Source organism: Aphelocoma coerulescens, chromosome 1 (assembly GCF_041296385.1).
Source record: "Aphelocoma coerulescens isolate FSJ_1873_10779 chromosome 1, UR_Acoe_1.0, whole genome shotgun sequence".
NCBI classification, from domain to species: Eukaryota; Metazoa; Chordata; class Aves; order Passeriformes; family Corvidae; genus Aphelocoma; species Aphelocoma coerulescens.
In genome coordinates, this window is record NC_091013.1 from 1,388,018 (window position 1) to 1,413,715 (window position 25,698).

Genomic DNA, 25,698 nt, shown 5'->3' on the forward strand with positions numbered 1-25,698 from the left:
CAGGCAGGTGCTGGGGCTGGGATTCCACATCCTGGCAGCTGCCCCATGGAAAACATGGAAAACACGGCTGCCTTTGGAAGCTGGACCTGGGTGTGCTCGCCCTGCCTGGCTGTGCTGGGACCTGAGGGACACAGAGCCCCACAGGAGCTGCCTTGGGGTTTCTCTGAGAGTTTCTAAGCCCATCTGCTCTGTTTGGAGCCTGAATGTCTAATTAATCCTCTAATTTATCAGTCTTCTGTGATTGATGCATTGAATTCTCCCACACTAACAGTTTATAAATATAGAAGTTAGCAAACCAAGCACTCCCTGGAGCCCTGAGTGGTCACCAGAGCTGAATTCCTGGGATGAAAAGCCTGAGGGGATGCTCGAGGCTGCAGCACACACAGCACTGCTCTCGGCTCTCTGCTCCACCTCTTCAGCTGCTGGAATCCAAATTAACCACTGGAGGCCTTTCCTGTCCATGGAACAAGAGTGCAAAAGGAGGAGGGAACACTCCAGCACAGTGCAGAGCTGGGCTGAATAAATCAGCACCACACCACGAGAGCTGCTGCTGAGCTCCCTTCAGAATTAAATGTTCTTGCAGCTCCTGCCCTGCTCAGCTTCAGGTAGATGTTCTAATTTCTCCAGCCAAGGCATCCTCTCCTCTCCTCTCCTTTCCCCTCTCACCTTGCTGAGACCTCTCTGGAAACATTCCCACACCTCCAGAGATCTCTCTGACTGAGATCCAGCTGTACTAAAGCTGTGGAGTGGCCACCACCACCAAATTCTTGTTAATCAGTCACTATTTCTGTGCTGATCCTGATTGTGCAGCTCCTTATCCTGCTGAGAAAATGTCAGGGTGGTTGTGAGCTAATGAGTCAATGTCCAAAAACGGGTATTTTCACTTCATGGAATCCTGGAATGGTTTGGGTTGGAAGGAACTTAAGAGATGATCCCATTCCACCCCTGCCATGGCAGGGACACCTCCCACTGTGCCAGGCTGCTCCCAGCCCCAATGTCCAGCCTGGCCTTGGGCACTGCCAGGGATCCAGGGGCAGCCCCAGCTGCTCTGGGCACCCTGTGCCAGGGCCTGCCCACCCTCCCAGGGAACAATTCCTGCCCAAAATCCCATCTAACCCTGTCCCTCTTCAGCTTGAGGCCATTCCCCCTTGTGTTGTCCCTCCAGCCCTTGTCCAAAGTCTCTTTCTGTGTTTCTTGCAATCCCCAAATGTTTCCTGTGAGAGCTGACACCATTGATGCTCTGTCCCCATGGCATCTCATGCAGTTGGAATTAAGTGGGAATGTCACTGCTCCCTCCAGGCTGCATTCCCACATCCCACCAGCCTCCAGTGGCCAAGCACTTCTCCCCATCTCATCTCTTGGCTTTTCCAGTCTCCATTTGATCCCAGTCTTTACTAAATCCAGCTGAAACCTCAGAATTGAAAAAAGAAGGTGAGGCTGCAGCACAGGGCACGGAGAAGAAAGTGGGAAGAGGAGAGGACTTTGCCCAGAGCAGCTGTGGCTGCCCCTGGATCCCTGGCAGTGCCCAAGGCCAGGCTGGACATTGGGGCTTGGAGCAGCCTGGGACAGTGGGAGGTGTCCCTGCCCATGGAGGCTGGATGGGCTTTTAAATCTCTTCCAATCCAAACCATTCCAGGATTCCTTTCACATTTGAAAAACACCATTTATGAGCACTGAGGTCATCAGTGCAAGAGCAAAAATCTCCGGCACTGCTTTTTCAAGGTTGGGATATCTTAAAAGCCTGCAGGCAAATAAACAGCTGGAATTCTGTGTTTGCCTTTCCCGAGGAGATAAGGCACAGATAGGAGCCGGGAACACATCCACAGGCAGGCATTGTTCGCTCCCCAGGAAAATGCAGGCTGCCTTGGCAAACACAGGGCCACAGCCCGGGCCCCTCAGAAGGGCACTGCTCCCTCCCTCACGTGCAAGGAGCTCTCGTGTGCAGCCACATGAGCAGGGACAGGAGCAGCAGGCTCTCGCAGATATTCCCTGACAGATGCTCCACAAGCTGGGATGAAATGGCATCAGCCTCACATGGATTCCCTGGGATTGCAGCTCCCAGGCTGGTCACTCCCAGGTCTCCTCTGGAGTTTTATTCCATAACAAATGGGAGGTGGCTGCCCTATGAGGCTGCTGTGGTCATGAGCTGATCCATCCCACTGTGGCTGCTCCAGACCTGGAAGTGCCCAAGGGCAGCTTGGACAGGGCTTGGAGCAGCCTGGGACAGTGGAAGGTGCCCCTGCCATGGCAGGGGTGGGGCTGGATGGGCTTTGAGGTCCCTCCAACCCAAACCATTCTGAGATTCTGTGCTGCATTGTCCCAGGGAATTCTGTTTGGTGAAGCAGATCCGACTCCTGCAGATGGGAAAGAGGAGAGGGTCTGTCCAGATCACACCTCAGGGCTGTGCCAGCAGTTCCCTGTGAACTCCAAATGCTCTGGGATCCTCTGGGAGCAGAGCAGGCACAGAGGCCACAGCTCATTCCAGGGGGTTGTGTCCCTTAGGGAGGGCTGCACTACATCCCAGATTTTGGGATTAGCCCTGGTTCCAGCCCCAGGATCCCTGCCCAGCTCTGCCTTGTGCAACACAGCCCCAAAGCTGGGCCCCAGGCACGTGGGAAGCCTGTGGTGGAGCACGGAATTGAATCCCAGCCCCTGGATTACAGCTCCAGCCCTCTGCAGGAACCGCAGCCCAGCCCAGGCTCTCAGGGCATTGTCTGCAGAGCACGGACAGCCCAGCCCCGAGGCACCGCACATCATCCACAGCATCCAAACCCTCTGCACATCTCACCCTGCCTGCCGAGAGCTCCATCATTCCCACAAAATGGGGCTGGAGATACTCCTTTGGGGATTGCTGAACAACTCCAGCCACGAGGCCTTGGGAAGCAGCGAGCTACTGAATTATCAGTGCACTTAAATGTGACATTTCTGGGCTAGAAAAGGGGTTTCACTCACCAAGGCCAGGCTGGATGGGGTTCTGAGCAACCTGGAAGTGTCCCTGCCCATGGCAGGGCTTGGAATGAGATGGTCTTTAAGGTCCTCTCCAACCCAAACCTGATTCTGATTTTGGAACTCAAGGTTCCAACTCAAGCAACATCACAACAATTACAAAAACCGAGATCTTTGTACCTGATGAAGCAGAAATTAAAATATGAGTGATTCCTCTGGCAGCTTCTCACATGCTCCGAACTCTGGAAAACAGGAACAGAGCAGATGGGATGTTTCAATCACATTGGCTGGATTAAAATCAAACCAAACCCAGAAATGCCAGGGCCACATCAGACTGCTCCACTGTGGATCCCTGGGCATCATTAGGGATCACAAAGGTGATCCCGGGGCTGGAGCCCCTCTGCTCTGGAGACAGGCTGGGACAACTGGGATTGTCCGGCCTGGAGAAGGGACAATTCCAGGGAGACCTTAGAGCCCCTTCCAGTGCCTAAAGGGGCTCATAAAAAGGAGTAAGAGGGACTTTTTTATGTGGGCAGAGACTGCTAGGACAAGGGGCAATAGTTTTAAACTGCCAGAGGGCAGGGATAGATGGGATATTGGGCAGGAATTGTTCCCTGTGTGGGTGGGCAGGCTCTGGCACAGGGAACCCAGAGCAGCTGGGGCTGCCTCATCCCAGCCCAGCTCTGTCCTGGGCTGGAGAACACATAAGGGGGACTGGGAACATGGGGGGAGGGTGGAAAGCAGGGAAAGTGGGGGGTGGAGAGCAAGGAAAGGGGATGGAGAGCAAGAAGGGGGGATGCCTCGAGAATAAGGAGAGGGGGCTGGAGAGAAAGGAGGGGAGCGGAGAACAAGAATGGGGGGCCTGGAGAGGAAGGAAGGTGATGGAGAACAAGGAAGGGGAGCTGGTGAACAAGGAGGGAGAGGTGGATATCAAGTAAGGGGGCTGGAGAACAACGGTGGGGAGACTGGAGAGCAAGGGCGGGTGGAGAGCAAACAGAGGGGCTGGAGATCAAGGAAAGCGGGGCATTGGAGAGAAGGAAGAAGGGGTGGGGAGTACGGAAGGGGGGCTGGAGAGCAAGGACGAGGCCTGGAGAGCACGGAGCGGGGGTGGAGCAGGGGCAGAGGCAGGACAGCGGGGCAGGCCGGGCGGGAGGCCGGGCAGGGCGGGCAGCAGGCCCGGCACGGGAGAGCGGAGGCCCGGCGGGAGCGCAGCGAGGCTGCGGGGAGCGGAGCGCCCGGGGCCGGCGGCGATGCGGGCCGGGGTCCCGGGGTTCCCCCGGAGCCCCGCGGGGCCGTGAGGGGAAGGGGCCCGGGCGGGTCCTACCTCAGGGCGCGGCCATGGCGGGCGAGGGCGGCGCTCCGGGGCTGAGCTCCCGGCAGCGGCAGCGCCGGGCCCGGCCGGGGCCGCTCCGCCCGCTCGGTGCGGCGCTGGAGGCTGGGAGTGCCTCGCTGTTCTTCCCCCAAATGAACAGTTCTGCGGTAAAGCGGCTCCCGCAGGGACCGCGGGGAGCTCCCAGACCCATCTCGTGCCCTGGGCTGAGCCCCAGCGTGGGCAGCGGGGAAGGGAGTGGGGTTGTGCCCCTGTGAGAGCCCACCTGCAGAGCTGCCCCAGCCCTGGGACCAGCACAGGGAGGACGTGGAGCTGCTGGAGAGAGGCCAGAGGAGGCTCCAGGATGAGCAGAGGGAGCCAGGCTGGGAGAGCTGGGGGTGCTCCCCTGGAGCAGAGAGGGATCCAGGGAGAGCTCAGAGCCCCTGGCAGGGCCTAAAGGGGCTCCAGGAGAGCTGCAGAGGGACTGGGGACAAGGCATGGAGGGCCAGGAGCCAGGGAGTGGCTTCCCAGTGCCAGAGGGCAGGGCTGGATGGGAGATTGGGCAGGAATTGTTCCCTGGGAGGGTGGGCAGGCCCTGGCACAGGGTGCCCAGAGCAGCTGGGGCTGCCCCTGGATCCCTGGCAGTGCCCAAGGCCAGGCTGGACATTGGGGCTTGGAGCAGCCTGGCACAGTGGAAGGTGTCTGGCCTTCAAGATTTCCAGGAATGGGGAGTCCGCAACCTGTGCCAGGGCCTCACCACCCTCATACTAAAGAATTTCTTCCCAACATCTGATACAAACCTGCCCTGTTTCAGCTTAAGGCCATTCCCCCTTGTCCTGGCCCTCCAGCCCTTGTCCCCAGTCCCTCTGCAGCTCTCCTGGAGCCCCTTTAGGCCCTGCAAGGGGCTCTGAGCTCTCCCTGGATCCTTCTCTTCCCCAGGTGAGCACCCCCAGCTCTCCCAGCCTGGCTCCAGGGCAGAGGGGCTCCAGCCCTTGGAGGAGCTCTGTGGCCTCCTTTGGACTCTCTCCAGCAGCTCCAGCTCTTTCTGGTGTTGATCCAGAGGCAGCTCTACAGGTGGGGTCTCCCTATAGCAGAGTAGAGGGAAACTCCTTCTCAGCCTGTTGCTTGTGCCTCCTTTGCACCTCCAGCACATCTGGAGCATGATGGCATCAGCTCAAATCTCAAGACCCATCTCCAAAACAAACCAAAGGCTCCCAAAGAAAAGGAGCCCTTTGTCATTTATTATTTGGCACGAGTGAAAATGAGAATCAGGTCATTAAAAAGGAGTTTGGAGTGAATGTGTGCAGGTTCCCTCCTGCGATTCATTCCCTAATTGATTGCTCCATCAGTCCTTGGACATTGGAGGTTTTACTGGACAATTTCAAGTTATTTTTAAGGCGGGCTTAAGTCACACAGTTTGGACCTGAATCAGCACTTTTGACCACCAATTCACAGTTATTCTGAGGTGGGAACATCCAGATCTGCTTGTGGATTTAAAAAATGCTCAAATAATCAAGTTACCATTCTCTTGGCTTTATTTTCCTAAAGGGAAAGCAAAATCATAGATTTCTCTTGGAGTTTCCCAAGATCCTCGTGGGAACCAGAACACTGATTTCCTCAGGACTCCATTATCCATTGCCCTGTGTGTTAATTTAATCAACACTTCCACAGCTCTTTGGAATTCCAGTGAGTTCCCTCTGGGTGACTTTGTGATTCCCTCACTGCTGGTGCTTCCAGAAAGTCAAGGTGATTCCAGGCTCGTTTTATCCCTTGCCCCCGGGTTTTCATGGATCACACACTTGAGATCTTCTGGATTGAGAACCTGGTTTTTGTACTTCTCTCCCCAGTCCTCCACGATGTACTGGTGATAGGGATCGTTGGAGTGCTCCCTCCTCTTGGATTTCACAGTGCTCACCAGGATGGCCACGATGATGAAGGAGAACATCCCAATCATCACCATCAGGTAAAGGATAACGTAGTCAAAGTTTTCAGCAGCCACCTCTGCCTGCAGTTTATTCGCTGCTTCTGTCATGTTTCTCCTCCAGCCATTCATGTAATTGAGGAAGGTTTCCTTGAAAATATCTTCCACTGCCCAAGTGAAGTTTTGCATCTTTGCCATCCTTGCAAATTGTGCTGCTAAAGACAACAAAATACTCTTTTTAATCAGATGTTGTATTAAAAGAGTTGGAATATTTTGTCAGTGTCACGGCAATTGTCTAATAACAGTCACCCTCTGCCACTTGAAGGTGCAATTTTAGCTCAGCTGAGAATCCCCATCTCTGAGTGGTTCCATATGTTCAGAGACCCAAAAAGGTCCTGCTCAGAATCATGGAATGGTTTGGGCTGGGAGGCACCTCAAAGCCCATCCAGTGCCACCCCTGCCATGGGCAGGGACACCTCCCACTGTCCCAGGCTGCTCCAAGCCCCAATGTCCAGCCTGGCCTTGGGCACTGCCAGGGATCCAGGGGCAGCCCCAGCTGCTCTGGGCACCCTGTGCCAGGGCCTGCCCACCCTCCCAGGGAACAATTCCTGCCCAATCTCCCATCCAGCCCTGCCCTCTGGCACTGGGAAGCCATTCCCTGGCTCCTGGCCCTCCAGCCCTTGGCAATTGTCTCTCTCCAGCTTTCCTGCAGCTCCTTCAGGCCCTGCAAGGCCACACTGAGCTCACCCCAAAGCTTCTCCTCTCCAGGCTGAACAATCCCAGCTCTGGCAGCCTTTCCTCCCAGCAGAGCTGCTCCATCCCTCTGCTCATCCTGGTGCCCACAGGTCCCTTTGGTGTGTGGGCAGCTTTGGTGAAGGCCCCCATGGCCCCTGTCCCAAGGGATGAGGCCCTGTCCCTTCCCTACAGAGGCAAAACTCCAAGGGAAGAAGGATTTCTCCTGAGGAGAAGACAAAGACATGGGAGGGACATGGAGGCTGAGCCCCATCCCTGGAGTGGCCTCGGTGACCATTTGAGACAGTCCCCAAAGGGGCAGAGACACTGCCTGGTGCTGCAAAGCCATGTTTGATCCCATTTATCCCAAAATTCAGCCCCCAGTGCTGCTCAGACCCCATGAACCAGGTGTGTATCCCACAGGAGAATCCCCCTCCAGCATTCCTTCCCACCAGATTCCATTCCCACCAGATCCCATTCCCATCCAGGCTGTCCCTCTTTAATGTGGGCAATTCCTTCGGTTCTCCAGGCCAACCAAGCCCTAAAACCTGGGGAAATCTTCCCAGAAATGCTCTTTGTTCCCAGTGCAATCCTCAAGAACAAGGAGTTCGCTACATCCAAGGGGAAGGGGCAGTGAATTTTCATTGCTGATAAAAAATTTGGGACATGTTTCAATTCAGGAATTCAGGAATTCAACACACAGATTCAGGCACACGTGCAGCTGGATCCCTCTGCAGTTACACCCCTCACACATGCTCAAATAAAGGGATAAAGGTAATTAATGAAAGGAAATGAGAAACTATAAATATAAATTGCCTTTACTGTCTGTAAAATCTGATTTTTCCTTGATTTACATCAAAAACTGCACTGCTTTTTCAAACTGAAATAAAGACTTGCTAACAGCGACTTACCTTTGCTCTGTCCTTCCCCAAGGAGATTCAGAACACTCAGGATTTTCAAACTCCACTGGATAATGGGATGAAACTCCCAAAAAGAGCAGGGATGTCTTTAAGGAGCCTCCAGCCTGCACAAGGCTGGGAGCAGTTGCCTGTGAAATAAGTGCCTCGCACTGCACACTTTATGTTTATATTAAATTAAAAGCTAAATCTAATCTCACCTGGAAAGTCAAATATTGGCTGACAGCTTGCATCAGTCATCCTGTCGTATCTGGGAATGGGCCTTTGTGCTGATTGCTGCAATTTTAGATACTGGAAAAGAGCTTTCCTGGGGATAAACAGGGATGCAGCTTCATTTTTGGCGAGCTAGAGGAGCAAAGATGAGCTCTGTAAAATAATAATAATAATAATAATAAGAGAAAAATTCTCCCCTGGGAGGGTGAGGAGGCCCTGGCACAGCCCAGAGCAGCTGTGGCTGCCCCTGGATCTCTGGAAGTGTCCAAGGCCAGGTTGGACATTGGGGCTTGAAACAATCTGGGACAGTGGAATGAGATGATCTTTAAGGTCCCTTCCAACCCAAACCATCCCATGTTTCTATGAATTAACCAATCTCAACAGCAGCAGCAGCAGTATTAATAATAATAATAATAATAATAATAATAATAATAATAATAATAATAATAATTTCCTTTGCTGATCAGGGCACAAGAGGTGAGCACTGAGCAGTCAGGCTGCTCGATGCCCAAAGTTTGACCTTCCTTTCTTTTTCTTCCCCCAGGATCAGGATGAAGTGAGCAACACTTCCACGCCCTTGCTGGGAGAAGGAAATCCTCCCAGCCAGCCAGGAGCAGCCTCTTGGAGCTCTGCTCTGTGGGCACCTCACTCATGAGCTGCAGCAGGAAAAGACAAGAAGTTACTAAAAAAACCCCAAAAAACCAAACCAAAACAGAGAAAATGAGAATAAATGAGTGCTGACTTTCCTCCTGGCAAACAGCACACACTGACACCTCAGTGAGAGGCTCTGAGGCACCTGAGAGAGCAGGAATTTGCTCAGTGAAACGAGACCACATCAGGAGCATCAGCAGCTGCTCCTGCTCTGGTGGGGACATCCAAGGAGGGGGTTTCTGGTGGGATTGAGGTGCTCCCCAAGCACTCAGGCTGGGACAGAGCTGCTGTAAAAAACACATTTTCATTTTACAGCCAGTCCTGCCTAAGAAATGTCACCTTTGAGGATGTTAAGGCAGTGGGGAGTGACCCTGAATCCACAGCACACACCAGAGGGAGGGAGATGTGCTCCTGGGGTGGAAAAGTGCTGATCCCTGAGGAAGCCCTGCTGCTCCTGCCATTGGCATGGTTCCTGCTCTCCTTGCTCCTGGACATGTTCTGAGTGTGAAACCTCCCAGCACAGGGATGAGCTGCTGGCAGCATTTCCTCCTGATCCCATACTTTTCCTGGCAGGTTCCTTTGGCTTTGCCCCTGGAAGTCCAGGGAGCTGGCCCAGCTTCCGTTTGCTCTGAGGAACCCCAGAGGGACCTCACTGCACTGTGCACAGACATTCCCTGGCTGCTCCCAGCTGGATAAAATCACCTGGAGCTCTTTTGTCTGGCTGTGGAAATAAGAGAAGAGCCTGGAAGTTCCCAAGTTCTGGAATAACTGCCAAAAACGTGGTGAAATGTATCCCTCCCTCAACCCCTCTCTCCTACCAGCTGTTCCTGGCCAGACCTGTTCCCAATGGAGCCAAAGATTTCCTGAATAATCCCAGTCTGCTGCATGTCCCCCTGAAGGTCGCTTTGCTCAGGGTTTGCTTAGTCTGGAGAGCAATGAGGGGGTCAAGGACAGGGTGGGAATGATTAAACAGGAGGAGGAGCCCTTTCTTGGGTGGGAAAGGTGGAAACCTTAATATTAGTCTGGAATGGAGACTAATGCCAAGCAAAATGCTCCTGATCTCGTGGAATCACAGAATGATGGAATTCAGAGCTGGAAGGGATCCACAGGGATCACTGATCCAGCCCCTGGCCCTGTCCAGACCCCCCAACAACCCCAGCCTGGGCATCCCTGGCAGCGCTGTCCAAACGCTCCTGGAGCTCTGGCAGCCTCGGGGCCGTGCCCATTCCCTGGGGAGCCTGGGCAGTGCCCAGCAGCCTCTGGGGGAAGAACCTTTCCCTGCTCTCCAGCCTGAGCCTGCCCTGGCCCAGCTCCAGCCGCTCCCTGGGTGCTGTCCCTGTCCCAGGAGCAGAGGGTGATGATTTGGAGGCCTTTTCCCACTCAAAAGATTCTGTGATTCTTCCGAATAACAGAAGATTGTTATTAATAATGATCTTTGTCCCTTAAACATTTCCCTTCAGAGACGTTTTCAGTGCACTTGATCCCTTTTTTTCCCAATCTTCCATTGTTTCCCTGCATCATCTACAATAAACAAACTTTGCACTTTGTTTTCAATCAGCATTCAAAACTTTTGCAGTATTTTCCCTTCATTTTCTCTAAAATAAGGGAATTAACCCTACATGATTCCTGATTTATAGGGTTAATTCCCTTAGGATCATGAATTCTATAGGGTGAATTCTTAGAAACAAAAGACTGGAGCTGCTCAGTGTGGTTGGTGGAGAGGTGTGAGGATCCTTTCACACCTCCCTGTGTAAGTTACCTTTGGAATTCCTTCTGTTCTGGTTAAATCCCAATATTGCAGCACTCACTGGACCTTTCCCACCTCAAACCTTGGGATGCACAGACTTAATTCAGCCTTCAACTACTGAGAGGCTCTACTGCAACTCTGATACTCAGAGTGCTGATAGAATTTCATTAATTTCCCCAGGTTTTATCTCCTTCAGAGCTCTCCTGGATTCCTTCTGGAATCTGCACGTGTTTAAACGACCATCAGTGAATGGGACTGTTCTGTTTGTCCCTGGGCCAAGTCCTCTGTCAGTTGATCACCCTCTAATCCAAAAAATCCTCTCAAGGCCAGTAGGATTTTATGGTTTCCTCTGTGCCTGTTGAAGCCATTCCTCTTAGGCTTACTCAAAACGACATCAATTAATTCAGTTAAAACTGTTTCTTTATGTTGACTTTCCTTTATCATCCAGTTTTGTCTTGGAACATTTTCCTGCTCCTTTGTTGATAATTAAAGATTCTGCCTCTTTATTTTTTGGCTTGCAGCTGTGCTTCTGTCTCTGACCTGCTCCTTCCTTTGGGTCAGAATAAGATTTAAGCTTTTTTTCTACCTCTCCACCATTTAACTCTTCTCCCTCTGTTTCCCTTTCCTCCAAGCAAATCTGTATGGATTCATTTGCTCTCTGCACTCCCCCCATGCAGGATGGGGGTTATTTTCTTTCCCAGGTGATGGATTTAGGATCTGCACAACATTTCCTCCCAAGGGGATGTTTTGAAGCACAGCTGGGGGTTTTATGCCTTGCCCTGTCCAGGTTGGGTTTTCTTTTTTAGCTGAGGAAATCCATTGGAATTGTTTCTTTCTTTTGGGGTCTTTGACTGCTGAGTGGTTCAACCACAGGGGTATTTTGGTTTTCTGAGAGATCCTGAGACTTCATTGTGTGTTATATGCTTTGATAGCCTGTTGTAACACTTGGGGTTTGTTTGACCCCCATCTTTTCCCATAGGATCAGAGGAACAGCTGATCTGCTGGAATGTTGCTGCTTTCCAGAGAGATCCTGACAGGCTTCCCCCAAAATATTCATATCTGGTAAAAAACTGTCTCTAAATATTCCAGTAACTCCATGACTGAAGGTCAGAGACCACATCAGGATGCACTGGCCTTAATTCCTGGTGGAGAGGGACACCTGGGATGGTCCTTTGTGGCTAAAAAAAAATCCCAAAGTCACAGAACCCCAGAATCACCAAGGTGGGAAGAGCCCTTCAGCATCATCCAGTGCCACCCTCACCCCAAAGCCTGTCCCCAAGGGCCACATCCAGACTCCTCCTGAGCACTCCCAGAGACAGTGACTGCACCACTCCCTGGGCAGCTCATCCCAAGGCCTCACCACTCTGGCAGGGAAAAATTGTTTCCAATCTCCAACCTGAGCCTCCCCTGGTGCCATTTGAGGCCATTTCCTCTCCTCCCTTCCCTTGGGACACAGAAGAGACCTGGCTGCACCCTCCTGTCAGAGGGTGATGGAGAGCAGTGAGTTCCTGCTGAGAAAAGCTCTGCTGCCTCAGCCCAGGCTGCAGGGATGGAGAAATGCGAGGCAGGAGGAGGCTGCAATGCCCGGCTTTGTTGCTATGGTTTTATGTGTTGCTGTTGCAAAAGCTTCAGGGGATAAATGAGGGTGTTGGCTGCACAGAGCGTTGAAATGAAAAAGCAAACACGGATATTTCTGGCTGGGAAGAGCAGATGTGACACCTGAAATGCTCGGGTGTGTGCATCCTTCAGAGGGGAAGAGAAACCTGAGGTGCCCGCACTGATCCCTTTGAAATATTGGGGGTTTTCCCATTCTTTCAGCTGTAATGAAAAGATTGGTGCTGCAGCTGAACTGCAGCAGCCTGTGGGTACCTGAGGGCAAGGTCTGCTTGAAATGTCACGAAAGGCAAAGTTAATGACTGACAGCAGCAATGGCTTGGGGTTGTGGAGTTTTTTGGTTTGTTTAACTGGTTGGTTGGTTTTTTTAATGGTTTGGGTTGGGAGGGACCTCAAAGCCCATCCAGCGCCACCCCTGCCATGGCAGGGACACCTCCCACTGTCCCAGGCTGCTCCAAGCCCCAATGTCCAGCCTGGCCTTGGGCACTGCCAGGGATCCAGGGGCAGCCCCAGCTGCTCTGGGCACCCTGTGCCAGGGCCTGCCCACCCTCCCAGGGAACAATTCCTGCCCAATATCCAGTCTAAACCTACTCTGTCAGTTTGAATCCATTGTCCTTTGTCCTGTCACTCCATTCTTTGCCCAAAGTCCCTCTACATGCTCCTTGTAGCCCCTTTAGGCACTGGAACGGTCTCTGAGGTATATGGGAAATATAAATGTCAGCTGGGGCAGTCACATAGCAGGGCCCTGTCTGTCCCCACCTCCCCTCTGCTTCCATGGAGTGGAAAACCAGAATCCAGAGCTCCTCTGCCATCAGTGGATGGAACCAGCAGCAGTGGTGGTGTGGAGGCTCCACTGTCCCTCATGTCCCAGCCTGCGAGCTGAACCCTCTGCTCCGATCTTTACACACTTGACAGCCCCACTCTGAGACCTGGAGATAAAATTGGGTCCTGATCCATCACATTCAAATGGGTTTTTTGTTGTCCTGGCATTTGCTCTGACAAACGCAACCTGTGAGCTGAAGCCTCACCAAAGAATCACGTTGGGCCCTCAGAGGAGAGCCCTGGAGGGGCTGGAGCGTGTCCAGGGCAGGGAAGGGAGCTGGGAAAGGGGCTGGAGCCCCAGGAGCGGCTGAGGGAGCTGGGAAAGGGGCTCAGCCTGGAGCAGAGGAGGCTCAGGGGGGACCTTGTGGCTCTGCACAAGTCCCTGACAGGAGGGGGCAGCCGGGGGGGTCGGGCTCTGCTGCCAGGGAACAGGGACAGGAGGAGAGGGAACGGCCTCAGGCTGGCCCAGGGCAGGCTCAGGGTGGACAGCAGCAGGAATTTCCCCATGGAAAGGGAGCTCAGGCCTTGGCAAGAGCTGCCCAGGGAGGGATCCCTGGAGGGATTTCAGAGCCATGTAGATGTGGCACTTTGGAATCTGGCTTTGTGGAGGATTTAGCAGTGCTCTGTTACAGGTCGTATTCCATGATCTTACAGGTCTTTTCCAGGCTGGAAAAGAATCATTCCGTGATTCCAGGTTCTCTCCACTTCCTCACAAGACTCCAGAGACAGGTGAGCGAGGCTGTGGGTGGTACCAGAGAGCCAAAGGTTTGGGGTTTGGCCTCAAGCAGACCTCAGGTTTTATTTGGGATTGCAATGGGAAGCAGTTCCGAGAACCTGCAGCCCAGGTGTGCAATGGTCACAGTCATCAAATCCCACCTGCCACTTGTCACAACCAACCCCTGCAGAGCCCGGGGTTTCCAGGGAATGGAGCCTGGGAGGGGCAGCCCTGCTGAATCCCCAATCTTCCTGCCCAGTCCTGTCCTCCCAAAGCAGAGGGAGGCAGAGCAGCAGCTGCAGCACCAGGCCCTGGGTTTGGCAGGAGAGCAGGGCCCTGCCAGAGGTCACTGATTGCCACAGCTCCCGTGGGCAGGGACAGCTCACAGCTCTGACAGGGCTGAATTCCCACAGCAGCACTCCTGGTTTCCAGTCTCACTCCTCCTTTCATCTCCTCACCACAGTGGCCTGGAAGCTGGATCCAAGTCCTGAATCTCCTGATTCACATTATCCCCTTCTCCCTCCACACTCTGCTAAGCTGTGGGACCCTTGTGCTACAGGACACTGGAGGTGCAAACATTCCAAAAGAGGTTGATTCAGAGAGGGAAAATGCATCCAGAGGGTTGGAGTATAAGGACAGCGTGTCCAGTCCCAGCAGAGGATTAGGCTGGGGAGGCGTGCCCACATGCGTGCCCACATGCCTGCCCCACCTGTGTGTCCTTCCTTAATCCCTCAGGTTTGTCCATCCCCTCGATGGATTTCTTCACCTAAAACCTCCCCACCCTGTCTGGGAAGGGGGAGGGAGAGGCAGGAAAGAGGAGGGTGGGAAAAGGAAAAAAAATGCATGTGGGGATCAAGCTGTCCATGGGCAGCAGAGGAGACCAAGGAAGGATGCAAAGGTCACCTGGCTGCTCCTGTCAGACTTTCCCCTCTGGGGACAAAGGTGCTGGGACTCCATGGAGCTTCAGCTGGGACAAAGGGAATAAAAGGAGAGGGCAGGGGAGCAGCCAGAGCCTTTCTAGAAGGTTCTTCAGGGCTCACAAGAGAAATCACAACCTGTCCCACCCCCTCAGGGTGCTTTGTGTGCCAGGGTGTCCCTCTTGGACTGCTGGCTGAGCCAGGAGGGACATCCTCATGTTGGTGTATTCCATGGGTGTTGGTGTATTCCATGGACATTGGTGTATTCCATGGGTATTGGTGTATTCCATGGACATTGGTGTATTCCATAGACATTCATGTATTCCATGGATGGTGTATTCCGTGATGTTGGTGTATTCCATGGGTGTTGGTGTATTCCATGGGTATTGGTGTATTCCATGGACATTGGTGTATTCCATGGGTGTTGGTGTATTCCACGGATGTTCCAGAGTGGGTTTGATGGCAGCTGGGAGGTGGATCAGGATGGAGGTGCAGGGATACTTGGGCCACCTTTGGTTCCAGTCCCTCTGGCATGGATCAAAACCAAACTGGTTCTGCTCTCCTGGCTCAAGTGAAGTCCATGGAATTCCATGGGGAATTGGGATGGAACAGCACCTGGAGAGCCTGAACTGGAGCTAAGTTCCCATCAATACCCACTTCCATGGAGTGTGGAGTTGGTAACTCACATGTCCATGGAATTACAGAATTATTCCTGAGAAGTGGATGGAGGAGTGAAGGATCTGTTTCCATAATTCCTCAGGAAAACAAGTGGCCTGATCCCCACAGGCAGAAGAATTCCACCTCTTCCCTGACTCCTTGGCATGGATGTGCCACATTTGAAAACAAGGCTGTTTAGGAGACAGAGGGCTGAAGTCAGGATTAAATTCCAGCCCTGCTGGGCTATGAATACAGGACACTCCTGAGCCTTGTTCTGTTGGAAGCTTTTCCTGGTATTCTCATCTTGTTCCCACTGCTGTGGGAAGGGAACATCCCCTAGACCAGGCCAGACACAGGAAGTCACAAGTTTGTGTCTCTTAATCCCTTCTATTTGTAATGGTTATTTTATTCTTATTACTAAAGAGTCAGGGAGGAGAAATGGGTTGGAATTCCACCTCAACCTGAGGAAAATGTCTTTCCATGGAGCCCTGGAACAGCTGCCCAGGGAGGTGATGGATTCTCCCTCCCTGGAGACATCCCAACCCCACCTGGATGTATTCCTGTGTCACCTGCTCCAGGTAGGAAATGGGCAGGAGGGTTGGATTGGGTCATCTCCAGAGGTCCCTTCCAACCCTAATAATTCTGGGATTCTGGGATGGTGTTACTGGTGAGGTCCAGGCTGTGTTTGTGCCACAGGAAGAACAGCAGCAACAAATCCTGCCAGAATTCTGGGATGAGCACCTGGCCACTGGGTACAATCTGTGGCGAGCTCAGACTTTGGCAGAAATATCAAGTCAGGCCTAGAACTGCTGCTTATTTTGGGTTTGCTGCACCCATAGTTGACTATTGAAGAAGTGCTGGTTATTTTTCACTTGATACAGCCCAGAGAGGCTCATTCCATCCCTGGGACTGTGATGGAGTGCTGGGATTGAGGACCCAGAGGGTGCTGCCCAGTGAGAGGGGAAGCAAAGGCCAGGTCAGGACGTTGCAATGACTCAGGAAACCGGAGCAGCCACCCCACACGACCTCCTGCAGTGGCATCTTCTGAGCCCGACTGTCAGAGAAGGTTCCATTTCCACTGCTGCTCATTTTGGCAGGAAAAGCCTCTGTTTGACACACAACCACCCCTGGAGGTCACCGAGGCCAAAGCTCATCCTGAGGCCGCGCAAAGAAACCCGGACACTCGGGGCTGTGTGGGGCTTCCCACATGGTTAAAAGCAAGGCTGAGTGATCATTTCCAACCCAAGGAAGGCAAGCAAGGGTGTCAGCACAGGAGTTAAGAAATCCCTGCCCATGAAACCTGGGATGTGTTGCATGAGCAGGGAACATTCCTTGTTTCTTGTTTCCTCCCCCTGCCTTGACCTCAGGCCCATTTGCAATCCCATTGCACAAACGGCTCTTGCAACCCAGCTCCTGCTTCCAGCAGAAAATCCTCGCCTCTGGAGGGGCAGGCAGAGGCCAGCCCTGCCCTGAGCTCCAGGGTGGGGGTCTGGTGGCACCCAGGAGACCTGGCACCCCTGGGAATGCTCTGGATCCTGCACTGAGCCTGCTCTGAGCTGGGCTGGCTTCCCAATATCCCCTATCCAGCACCAGCTCCCTCAGGAAGGTGCTGGAAGCCAGAGAAAGTCCTCATGCTGGTCTGCTGGGTCACACATGGTCATCCCCCTCTCTGGGATGGCTCCCAGGATGAGGAGATGTGGGATTTGGGAGATAATCTGCACTCCAGAACTCTGGGTGTTCCCATGGTCAAGGAGGGCATGGAGTGACAGCACTGGGGGGGATGGTTTGAAGCTGAAGGAGAGCAGGGCTAGATGGGAGATTGGGCAGGAATTGTTCCCTGGGAGGGTGGGCAGGCCCTGGCACAGGGTGCCCAGAGCAGCTGGGGCTGCCCCTGGATCCCTGGCAGTGCCCAAGGCCAGGCTGGACACTGGGGCTTGGAGCAGCCTGGGACAGTGGGAGGTGTCCCTGCCATGGCAGGGGTGGCACTGGATGGGCTTTAAGGTCCCTCCCAACCCAAACCATTCCAGGATTCTATGAAGTGCAGCAAATCCATGGAGATGGCAGCAGCCTCCTCCCAGCTTCCTGAAATCCACTGGAACCTTCCCGTTGCTGTTCATCTCTGTTTAGGCAGGCGGGGATGGTGCAATTCCGTTCATCCTGCTGGGAAGTGCCTCTTACGTCCGGGCCTGACTTGGAGCTGGAGCTCTGCTCTGCACTGAGATGATTTCCTGAGCCGGAGCCTCCCCTGGGAGCTGGAGTGGATCCAGGGGAAGGTTATTCCGGGTAAGCTGCCTGAGGGATTTCAACAGATAATTCTGTGCATCTCTAGAGCACCCTGGCTGGAGAACAGTAATCTTTTAATTGGATTCCCTCCGGATAATTACCCTGCTGGAGCTGCTCATGTCCAGCTCTCTAGAAACACATCCTGGCGTCTCCATGGAAGGCTCCAGAAACAGCTCCAGGAAAAAGCCAGGAAGTGTTGATTCACCTTGGAATTTCTACAGTACTGTGAGTGTGGTGGCCAGAAAAGCATGGCTTATACATTTATCCCACCAAAGTCATGGAAGTGCCTTTTGATCCTGCTTTTTTTTGGTTCCAGTGGCACATTTAAGAACCATGAGTTGAGTATTTCTGGCTCTGCCTTTCGCTGAGGATGGAACAAAGAAAAGGAATTATCATTTCCATCAAAATTCGTGTTCATTTTAAAAATAAATCAGATTTTTCACGGAATGTCTGCAAACCTTGGGGTGTGTGTAAGTCTGGGATTGTGTGCAGTGTCCAACCCAGAGGGGTGATCCTGCAGCTTGATTTTCAGGAATTTGCTGCTGTTTGTGGCAGAAAAAACCAGCACAAGGTTCCTGATGCAAATTGGTTATAACAGACACCAGATTCCAGCTGAAAGTCAGGATTTAGTCCCACAAACATCCAAGAGTCTGGAGTCAAGTGGGTGTTTATTTGTTTGCCTGCTCCTCATCTGCTCCAGTAACCTTCAGCTTGCTGTCCCTGTGGAGCTGGGAATCAGTGGATTCCACGGGATAGACTCCTGGCTTTGCACGTGTGTGTCTCCACTGAGGTTATCCCGAAAGATATTCCAAGGGAAAAGCCAGCACTCATCTCTTTGGGGATGGAATTCAGGAGCTTTGCTTGACGAGGGTACAGAGCTGACCTTCCTGACCACAATTCCCTCGAATACAAATCCACACCTGGATTCAAGTGCTGCATCCCACAAATTCATCTGTGGAAGGAGCTGAACTTCAGCTCTGGATGTTCCTCATATTGATCCATTCCCATTTGAGCTGGGATTTCAGTGCTGTGCCACGAGTGCTGATCCCAAATGGAAAGGTTCCTCCAGAACAACCCCAAACATCCCAATTCCAAACAGTGAAATGATCTGGATGGGCTGGCTGAAGAAAAAGAGCCTTGAACTGGAGGGATCCCCACCTCTGGGAGTTGGTTTTGCCAGCCCACACCCAGAATGATCAAATTCTGCATCATTGAAACACAAACACAATTCCCACAGCTCAGGGCTCACCTGGAATCATTTAATCCCAGAAGGGAGGTCTCAAACCTCTCATCAAACCTAGAATTTCTCTTAAAACTGCTCCCTAAAACTTTGTATTTTGTGCTTTATTCAGGTTTCAGTTCTGATAAATATTCCCCATACTGCTGAGAATGCCAGAATTAAAAACACAAGTGGTCAGGAGTGGGTTGGGGATGTGTCAGTTGTGTCCCACTTATCAGGAGCCCAAACCTGTGGGGAGGAGATTTGCTCCCATTCCTTACTCCAAAGGCTCCAAATGGCTCAGCCTGTGCCTGGCCCAGCACTGAGCTGTTTGTTTGACCTCCAGCTCTGCCTAAACATCCTGATAAACGAGAGGGAGCCTGACTGGATATAAAAACATCTGGGGCACTTTTTCCAGGGAAGCAGGAGAGGATTTCATCTCATCCAGAGACACATTTTTCCATAAATCAGGACAGCAGGGACATCCCTTGGTTTTTCTCTTGGAGCCCCCCAGAGGATGCAGGTCCCAGCTCCAGCTGGAATCACTGCTCTCAATCCCATTTCCTATTTGAAGGAACAATTAAAGAAGCAAAATGTTTATCTTTCCCTTTGGATATCATTCCAGTAAAAAAAGTTCATGTCAACAGTCTCTGGTGACCCAACATGGGATCCTACTGGGTTTTTCCACGTCTATCTGAAAAAAATATAAACCAATAAAACTATAAAATAAAAAACCCTATAAAAATAAACTAGAAACCAAACAGGCCATGAAGAAATGATGTTCTGACCCCATAGATTACAGGCATTTTGATTATTTGGCTGGAATGATGAATACATTCCTGTCTGGAATTCCCTAAGGTGTAACCAGGTGCTCTAACCTGTCCTTTGACATGGGACAATGATTTTAAACTGACAGAGAATGGAATTAGGTGGGATTTTGGGCAGGAATTGTTCCCTGGCAGGGTGGGCAGGCCCTGGCACAGGGTGCCCAGAGCAGCTGGGGCTGCCCCTGGATCCCTGGCAGTGCCCAAGGCCAGGCTGGACATTGGGGCTTGGAGCAGCCTGGGACAGTGGGAGGTGTCCCTGCCATGACAGGGGTGGCACTGGATGATTTTTAAGGTCTTTCCAACCCAAACCATTCCATGGTTCCATGATTCAATGACCCCCAACACCAGCCTTACAGTGACTGCTCTTTGCTCTTTTGATGACCTTGGTGCTTTTTAAACCCTACAGGTTTTTAGGAGCTATTTGCTGAAAATCCAGCTTTGCCAAACAATCCAGAAACTTCCACACGTGCTGGGTGTGGTGTGAGATTTTCTGTGACAAGCTGGAACTTTGAAAGGAGCCTAATCCCAGCAGGAGGAACAGCATGAGCCATATCCCGCAGCATCCATGGATGGTGGGAGGCTAAGGAAGGGTCAGGGCATTTCTCAAGGACATGGGGATGGAGCCTGGCTGCTGGCACAGCTCCACCAGCCCAGGAGGGCTGTGACTGTGTTTTCTGGTGGCAGGACCACAATGGATTCCATCAGTTCAAAGGAAAACATGGATTTGCTGAGTCTCTTTCAGGAAAACAAAGGGAAGTGTAAACCTTCCATGTGTGTTATCCGTATTTAAATCAGTGGGATTGAGGAACCAAAGCAGCTCTGACAGTTTGGGTGATTTGTCCCATGAGACCTGAAACTCCCACAATGGGCAGTGGAGCTGGGGAAGGGGCTGGAGAGGGAGTCATAGGAGAATCCCTGAATCCCTGAGGCTGGAAAAGCCCTCCCAGCCCAGCTGTGCCCAGCTGTGCCCGATGCCCACCTTGTCCCCAGCCCAGAGCACTGAGTGCCACCTCCAGCCCTTCCTGGGACACCTCCAGGGATGGGCACTCCAAACCTCCCTGGGCAGCTCTTGCCAAGGCCTGAGCTCCCTTTCCATGGGGAAATTCCTGCTGCTGTCCACCCTGAGCCTGCCCTGGCCCAGCCTGAGGCCGTTCCCTCTCCTCCTGTCCCTGTTCCCTGGCAGCAGAGCCCGACCCCCCCGGCTGCCCCCTCCTGTCAGGGACTTGTGCAGAGCCACAAGGTCCCCCCTGAGCCTCCTTTTGAAGGAGTCAAAGAATCTCCCCGGGAAGGGCAGCTGAAGCTGGACCTGCCTGCTGGGAACACTGCAGGGGATGGAGAGAGCTCCTTGCATGGGAATAACTCCCCCAGTTCAGCCAGTGCTCACAGAGGGATCCTTACCCACACCTGGGGTTACTCCAGAGGCAATCCCGGAGCTCGGCTGGCTCCTGATTTACATCAGCTGGGATGCACTTGGCCCTTGCTCTGAATCCAGCTGGGTTACCAGGATTCCAAGTGCAGAACTGGAATCAGCATTCTCCTCGTTTCAAACTGGCCGGCGCTGGAATTTGGCCGCCCGAAACCTGGCCCGTGCTGCCCCTCTGCGTTGGCACCTCGGGTTCCTCACCTGCTCCTGCTCCCTGCCTTCCCCCAGCCAAGGAAAAGCAGGATTGGGCTGCTCCAGCCCGGCTGGCGTTTTCGGGAGCCACCACAGCGTGTCCCCACAGAGCTGCGCTTCCATCCCTCCATCCCCGCTCCTTCCAGCAGGAACGCGTCCAACCGCGAGCTCATCTGCGTGGCCATAAATACACCCCCCTCCAGCGCTGCTCCAGCCACGGCTTCCATGGGCAGAGCTGGCAGGAAAAGGATCCTGACCTTCAGCTCTGCCCGATCCACCCGGGCCGGGCCTGGTGAGGCGAGGACGGAGTCGTAAAAAAATCCCCAACAAAGCGAGCAGCAGAGAAAACCCAACAACAGGGAAAGGTCACAGCTCAAGGTCTGCTGCTCATTACCGAGGAATAACACCGGGAGCCGGCCTCATTTGCATAATGAGTTTCATGCTGGGCCCTGACACGTCCCAAAACCAGAGCAGGGTTAGGTTTGAAATTAGGGAGAAATTGTTCCCTGTGAGGGTGGGGAGGTGCTGGCACGGGGTGCCCAGAGAAGCTGTGGCTGCCCCATCACTGGAGGGGGTGCCTGCAGGGATATTTCATGTAGAGGAGCTGCAGCAGCTGTGGGATACAGGGAGGTCTCTGGCTAAACTGGAGGAAAGGCAGATTGGAAGAAAAAAGGGAAAAATGAAGGGATTCCTTCAAGACCAGGAGGAAGAGCAACCATTTGAGATGGGGAGAGAGATTTCTGCCTCAGCTGTGAGGAGTGTCAGGAAGCCCGGGGACAGGAAAACTCTGCTGAGGGAGCTGGGAAAGGGGCTCAGGCTGGAGCAAAGGAGGCTCAGGGGGGACCTTGTGGCTCTGCACAAGTCCCTGACAGGAGGGGGCAGCCGGGGGGGTCGGGCTCTGCTGCCAGGGAACAGGGACAGGAGGAGAGGGAACGGCCTCAGGCTGGGCCAGGGGAGGCTCAGGGTGGACAGCAGCAGGAATTTCCCCATGGAAAGGGAGCTCAGGCCTTGGCAAGAGCTGCCCAGGGAGGTTTGGAGTGCCCATCCCTGGAGGTGTCCCAGGAAGGGCTGGAGGTGGCACTCAGTGCCCTGGGCTGGGGACAAGGTGGGCATCGGGCACAGCTGGGACTGGCTGGGCTGGGAGGGCTTTTCCAGCCTCAGGGATCCTGGGATTCTGTGTGAGGGAGGCCATGGGGTAAATGAGATGGAGCCAGCACTGCTGAGGTCAGAGGGTGCCTCCAGCAGTGACACTGAGCAGACAGAGCTGGAGCACAGATATCACACAGATGTCACTGCTGGGTCCTGAGCAGCAGCACTGAGATCCCTCCTGGTAGAAGGTGAGGAGTGGGCTCCAGCTACTAAATCCAATGGGATTTTTTCTTTCAGGTTACACCACTGCCCTACAGATCTGCCTGTTCCTGCTTTGATGAGGACCCCCCAACAAATCCCACCCTGGGCATCCCTGGCAGCGCTGTCCAAACGCTCCTGGAGCTCTGGCAGCCTCGGGGCCGTGCCCATTCCCTGGGGAGCCTGGGCAGTGCCCAGCAGCCTCTGGGGGAAGAACCTTTCCCTGCTCTCCAGCCTGAGCCTGCCCTGGCCCAGCTCCAGCCGCTCCCTGGGTGCTGTCAGGTCACAGGGAGCAGAGATCAGAGCTGCCCCTCCTTTTCCCCTCACATGGAAGTTGTACCTGCAATGAGTCTCCCGTCAGTCTCCTCTTCCCCAGCTGAACACCCCAAGTGGGGCATTTCCTCACCACCCTGCCCCAGGGGGGAGCAGCTGTTCCTGCAGCAATGGGATAGGGTGGGAATGCTGTATCCATGGGGTGAGACAGCAGGGACAGAGGTGAGGGCTGTCCTGCAGGTCAGTGAGTGCAGAGCGAGGCACGTGTGGTCAAAACCCTTTGTGGCTGACAAGTGTAATCCTGTGGTCAAGGACCAGCAATCAGCACTGGCCTCACACAGAGGAGCTTCTGGCAAGGAATCATTCCTGAAAGTCAGCTCCCATCTCATTCCACATCTGGAACCACGGGCAGCATGCAATCCCAGAGGTCACTCACATTCCCTGTGCCCAGGGAGAAGGGTCACAGCACTGGCAGGAAGCTGGGGGGGCCATCACATGCTGGCCTGACCTTTTCCTTCTCAAGGCTGCAAGGCACAGCTCAGATCCCTGTGCCAGCTGCTCATGGCAGCAGCTCCAGGGTAAGGGGGATTTGCTCTTCTGCTTCCCAAACTCTGGGGTGACAGAGGCTGGAAAAAAGGGGGTTCCCAGCACCTCTCCCCAAAGATGACAAAAATCAAGAGGATCAAAAAAAAAGTAGAATTTAAACAACCCCAGGGCCCTCAATTCCCTGCTGGCCCCATCGCAAGGAGCTCTGTGACCCTGAGGGTCCCATGGCAGCTCCTCCTGAGGGACAGCTCTGATCTCTGCTCCTGGGACAGGGACAGCACCCAGGGAGCGGCTGGAGCTGGGCCAGGGCAGGCTCAGGCTGGAGAGCAGGGAAAGGTTCTTCCCCCAGAGGCTGCTGGGCACTGCCCAGGCTCCCCAGGGAATGGGCACGGCCCCGAGGCTGCCAGAGCTCCAGGAGCATTTGGACAGCGCTGCCAGGGATGCCCAGGCTGGGATTGCTGGGGGGTCCGTGCAGGGCCAGGGGTGGGACTGGGTGATCCCTGTGGGTCCCTTCCAGCTCAGGATATTCCATGATCCTGTGATCTCTCCCAGGCACTCAGGACACATTTGGCAGGAGCTTGGGATGGGGCTGGACTCCCCATGGTCATTTGGGTGGTCCCAGAGAGCTGATATCGATGGCAGTGCAGATAAGCCCAGTGTGGGGCTGATACCTCGTGTCAACAGCAGGACAGCAAACACCAGGCAGGGGTGGCAGGTGGGGACCTTCCAGGAGGGACAGGGATTGTGGTGTCCTGAGAGGCCCAGGTACAGCCAAACCTTCTGTGAGTGACAAATTTGGGGAGCACTGTCGGACAACACTCATCCAAAAAGGGGGAGATGCCTTCCCACGTCCTGAGCAATGGGAACAGGGAATGATCCATGCAGTGCACGGCCCTGCCGAGCTCCCTGATGGCACTGCCACAGGGGACACGTGGCAAAACCACCCAGCAGCTGCCCTGACATGTGGTCTGGGATCACGGGAAAGCCAGGCTGGAGGTGCCCTCAGGAGCTGTCTGGTCTGGCCTTGTGCTCCAGAGAAGTCCAGGCTTGAGCTGGACTGAAATGCTGCAGGGATTTGTGGGAGAACGGCCATACCTATGGAATTTCCTCCAGGGAGATGGATGGGGTGCTCTGCTCCTTCCCCAGAGCAGCTCCAGGTGCAGCACAGGCAGACAGGGATCCCTGGTTGTCCATGCACTGCTCCTGCTCTGGAATTGCTGCTGGAATTGCCCACCCTCACTGGGGCAGTGGCTCTGGGACTCCTCCCTGTCCCGTGTCACCCATGGAGTGACAACTTCCTGAGGAGCTACAACTTCCCATCACTTCCACTGCTATTCATTCCTGATGAGTTGCTAATTATTGTTCATTAATGAAGGTGACCCAGAAGTGTCTTCTCAGCAGTACAAGCATGGAAGTGTTCCAGGCCAGGTTGGACATTGGGGCTTAGAGCAGCCTGGGACAGTGGGAGGTGTCCCTGCCCATGGAATGGGATGATCTTTGAGGTCCATTCCCACCCAAACCAGTCAGGGATTCCATGATTCCCTAGCAGGATGTAGTCCCATGATAATTATCCCTCTAAGCCAGGCTCCATGTAGGATTCAGCTGCTATTCCAGCTCCAAGCTCCCCAGACATCAGGGAGATGTTTTAAGCAGGAAAAAGAATGGCACCAGGAAGATTCCAGCTCTTTTAATCCCACTCAGTTCTCCTGGTTTAACTGGACAAACAACTCCCTGACACACAGACTCACAAGACACATTCCAATAAATGATTGGAAATTTAACTTCATCTTTTCCAAACCCTTGGGGATAGCCCAGCTCCTGGGTTTGTGCTTACACATGGAAAAAGGGCCAGGAATGAGTTGGGGTGACTGCTTGCTTGGGCTGTTGGACACGAGTTGTCCCTTGTGGACACAGGGATGGCTCCAACAGCTCTGGCTGTGCTGTCAAATCCCGACCCTCAGCAGATTTGCCCTCCTTAGAAATGTGGTTACACAGTTTTCCCCTCAATCTGGAAAAACAAAAGTGGGGTTTTTCCACTCTCCCATAAAGAAAAAAGCAGCGTCTTTGCTCCAACTTTCACTCACCCAGGGAAATTTCACCTCCAGGCAAGCACCACCCATGGAAAACTCCATGTGCAAAGGTGAGTGTTTTGGAAAGTTAGGAGAGTGTGAAAAACAGGGCCCAGGATGGAAACTATTCCTGTAGTAGTAGGCAAAGGATTGGATTCCCATCTTGGGCTCCTTCTCCACAGTGTCCCCAGCCAAGGCTGTCACACACCGAGGGCAAACACACCAACAATGAGCTGACCAGAATTCAATGTTATTCCACGGAACATAGTTGAGGTGAGGGGAGTTATGTGGGATGGAAGCTGAGGTTAAGTGAACACAAAGGAGAAGGAATTTGGGCACTTAGGGGGATGTGTAGGGA

The 25,698-nt window shown here is 53.5% G+C and overlaps 2 protein-coding genes and 1 long non-coding RNA gene across 7 annotated transcripts in view; 1 reads left to right on the forward strand and 2 right to left on the reverse strand.

Moving 5' to 3' along the window:
* The window catches only part of SMIM11 (small integral membrane protein 11), a 37,798-nt gene that overhangs the window by 8,426 nt on the left and 3,674 nt on the right, over positions 1 to 25,698 (reverse strand). Inside the window, exons 1-2 of one of the 4 annotated variants that reach the window (XM_069008630.1) lie at positions 4,271 to 4,294; positions 3,127 to 3,188 (exon numbers count right to left, since the gene is read on the reverse strand). The gene's annotated coding sequence lies outside the window, so the exon portion shown is untranslated. Of the gene's footprint in view, positions 1 to 3,126; positions 3,189 to 4,270; positions 4,295 to 4,541; positions 4,738 to 25,698 lie in introns of those variants that run through there. The other 3 variants (XM_069008596.1, XM_069008496.1, XM_069008557.1) reach the window with 3 other exon arrangements.
* LOC138107468 (uncharacterized) lies at positions 4,343 to 10,210 on the forward strand. Of its 2 annotated transcripts, XR_011149564.1 has the most exons (5): positions 4,343 to 4,425; positions 5,804 to 6,001; positions 6,103 to 6,218; positions 7,589 to 7,682; positions 8,583 to 10,210. It is a non-coding gene; the product is annotated as an uncharacterized lncRNA (long non-coding RNA). The 2 variants fall into 2 exon arrangements; XR_011149547.1 differs by lacking the exon at positions 7,589 to 7,682 and having other exon boundaries at positions 8,583 to 10,208.
* KCNE2 (potassium voltage-gated channel subfamily E regulatory subunit 2) lies at positions 5,997 to 8,095 on the reverse strand. The gene is made up of 2 exons (XM_069008357.1): positions 8,026 to 8,095; positions 5,997 to 6,391 (listed from the first exon to the last, which is right to left on the reverse strand). Exons 1-2 carry the CDS (start codon positions 8,063 to 8,065, stop codon positions 5,997 to 5,999), a joined length of 435 nt encoding a protein of 144 aa, XP_068864458.1. The 5' UTR covers positions 8,066 to 8,095.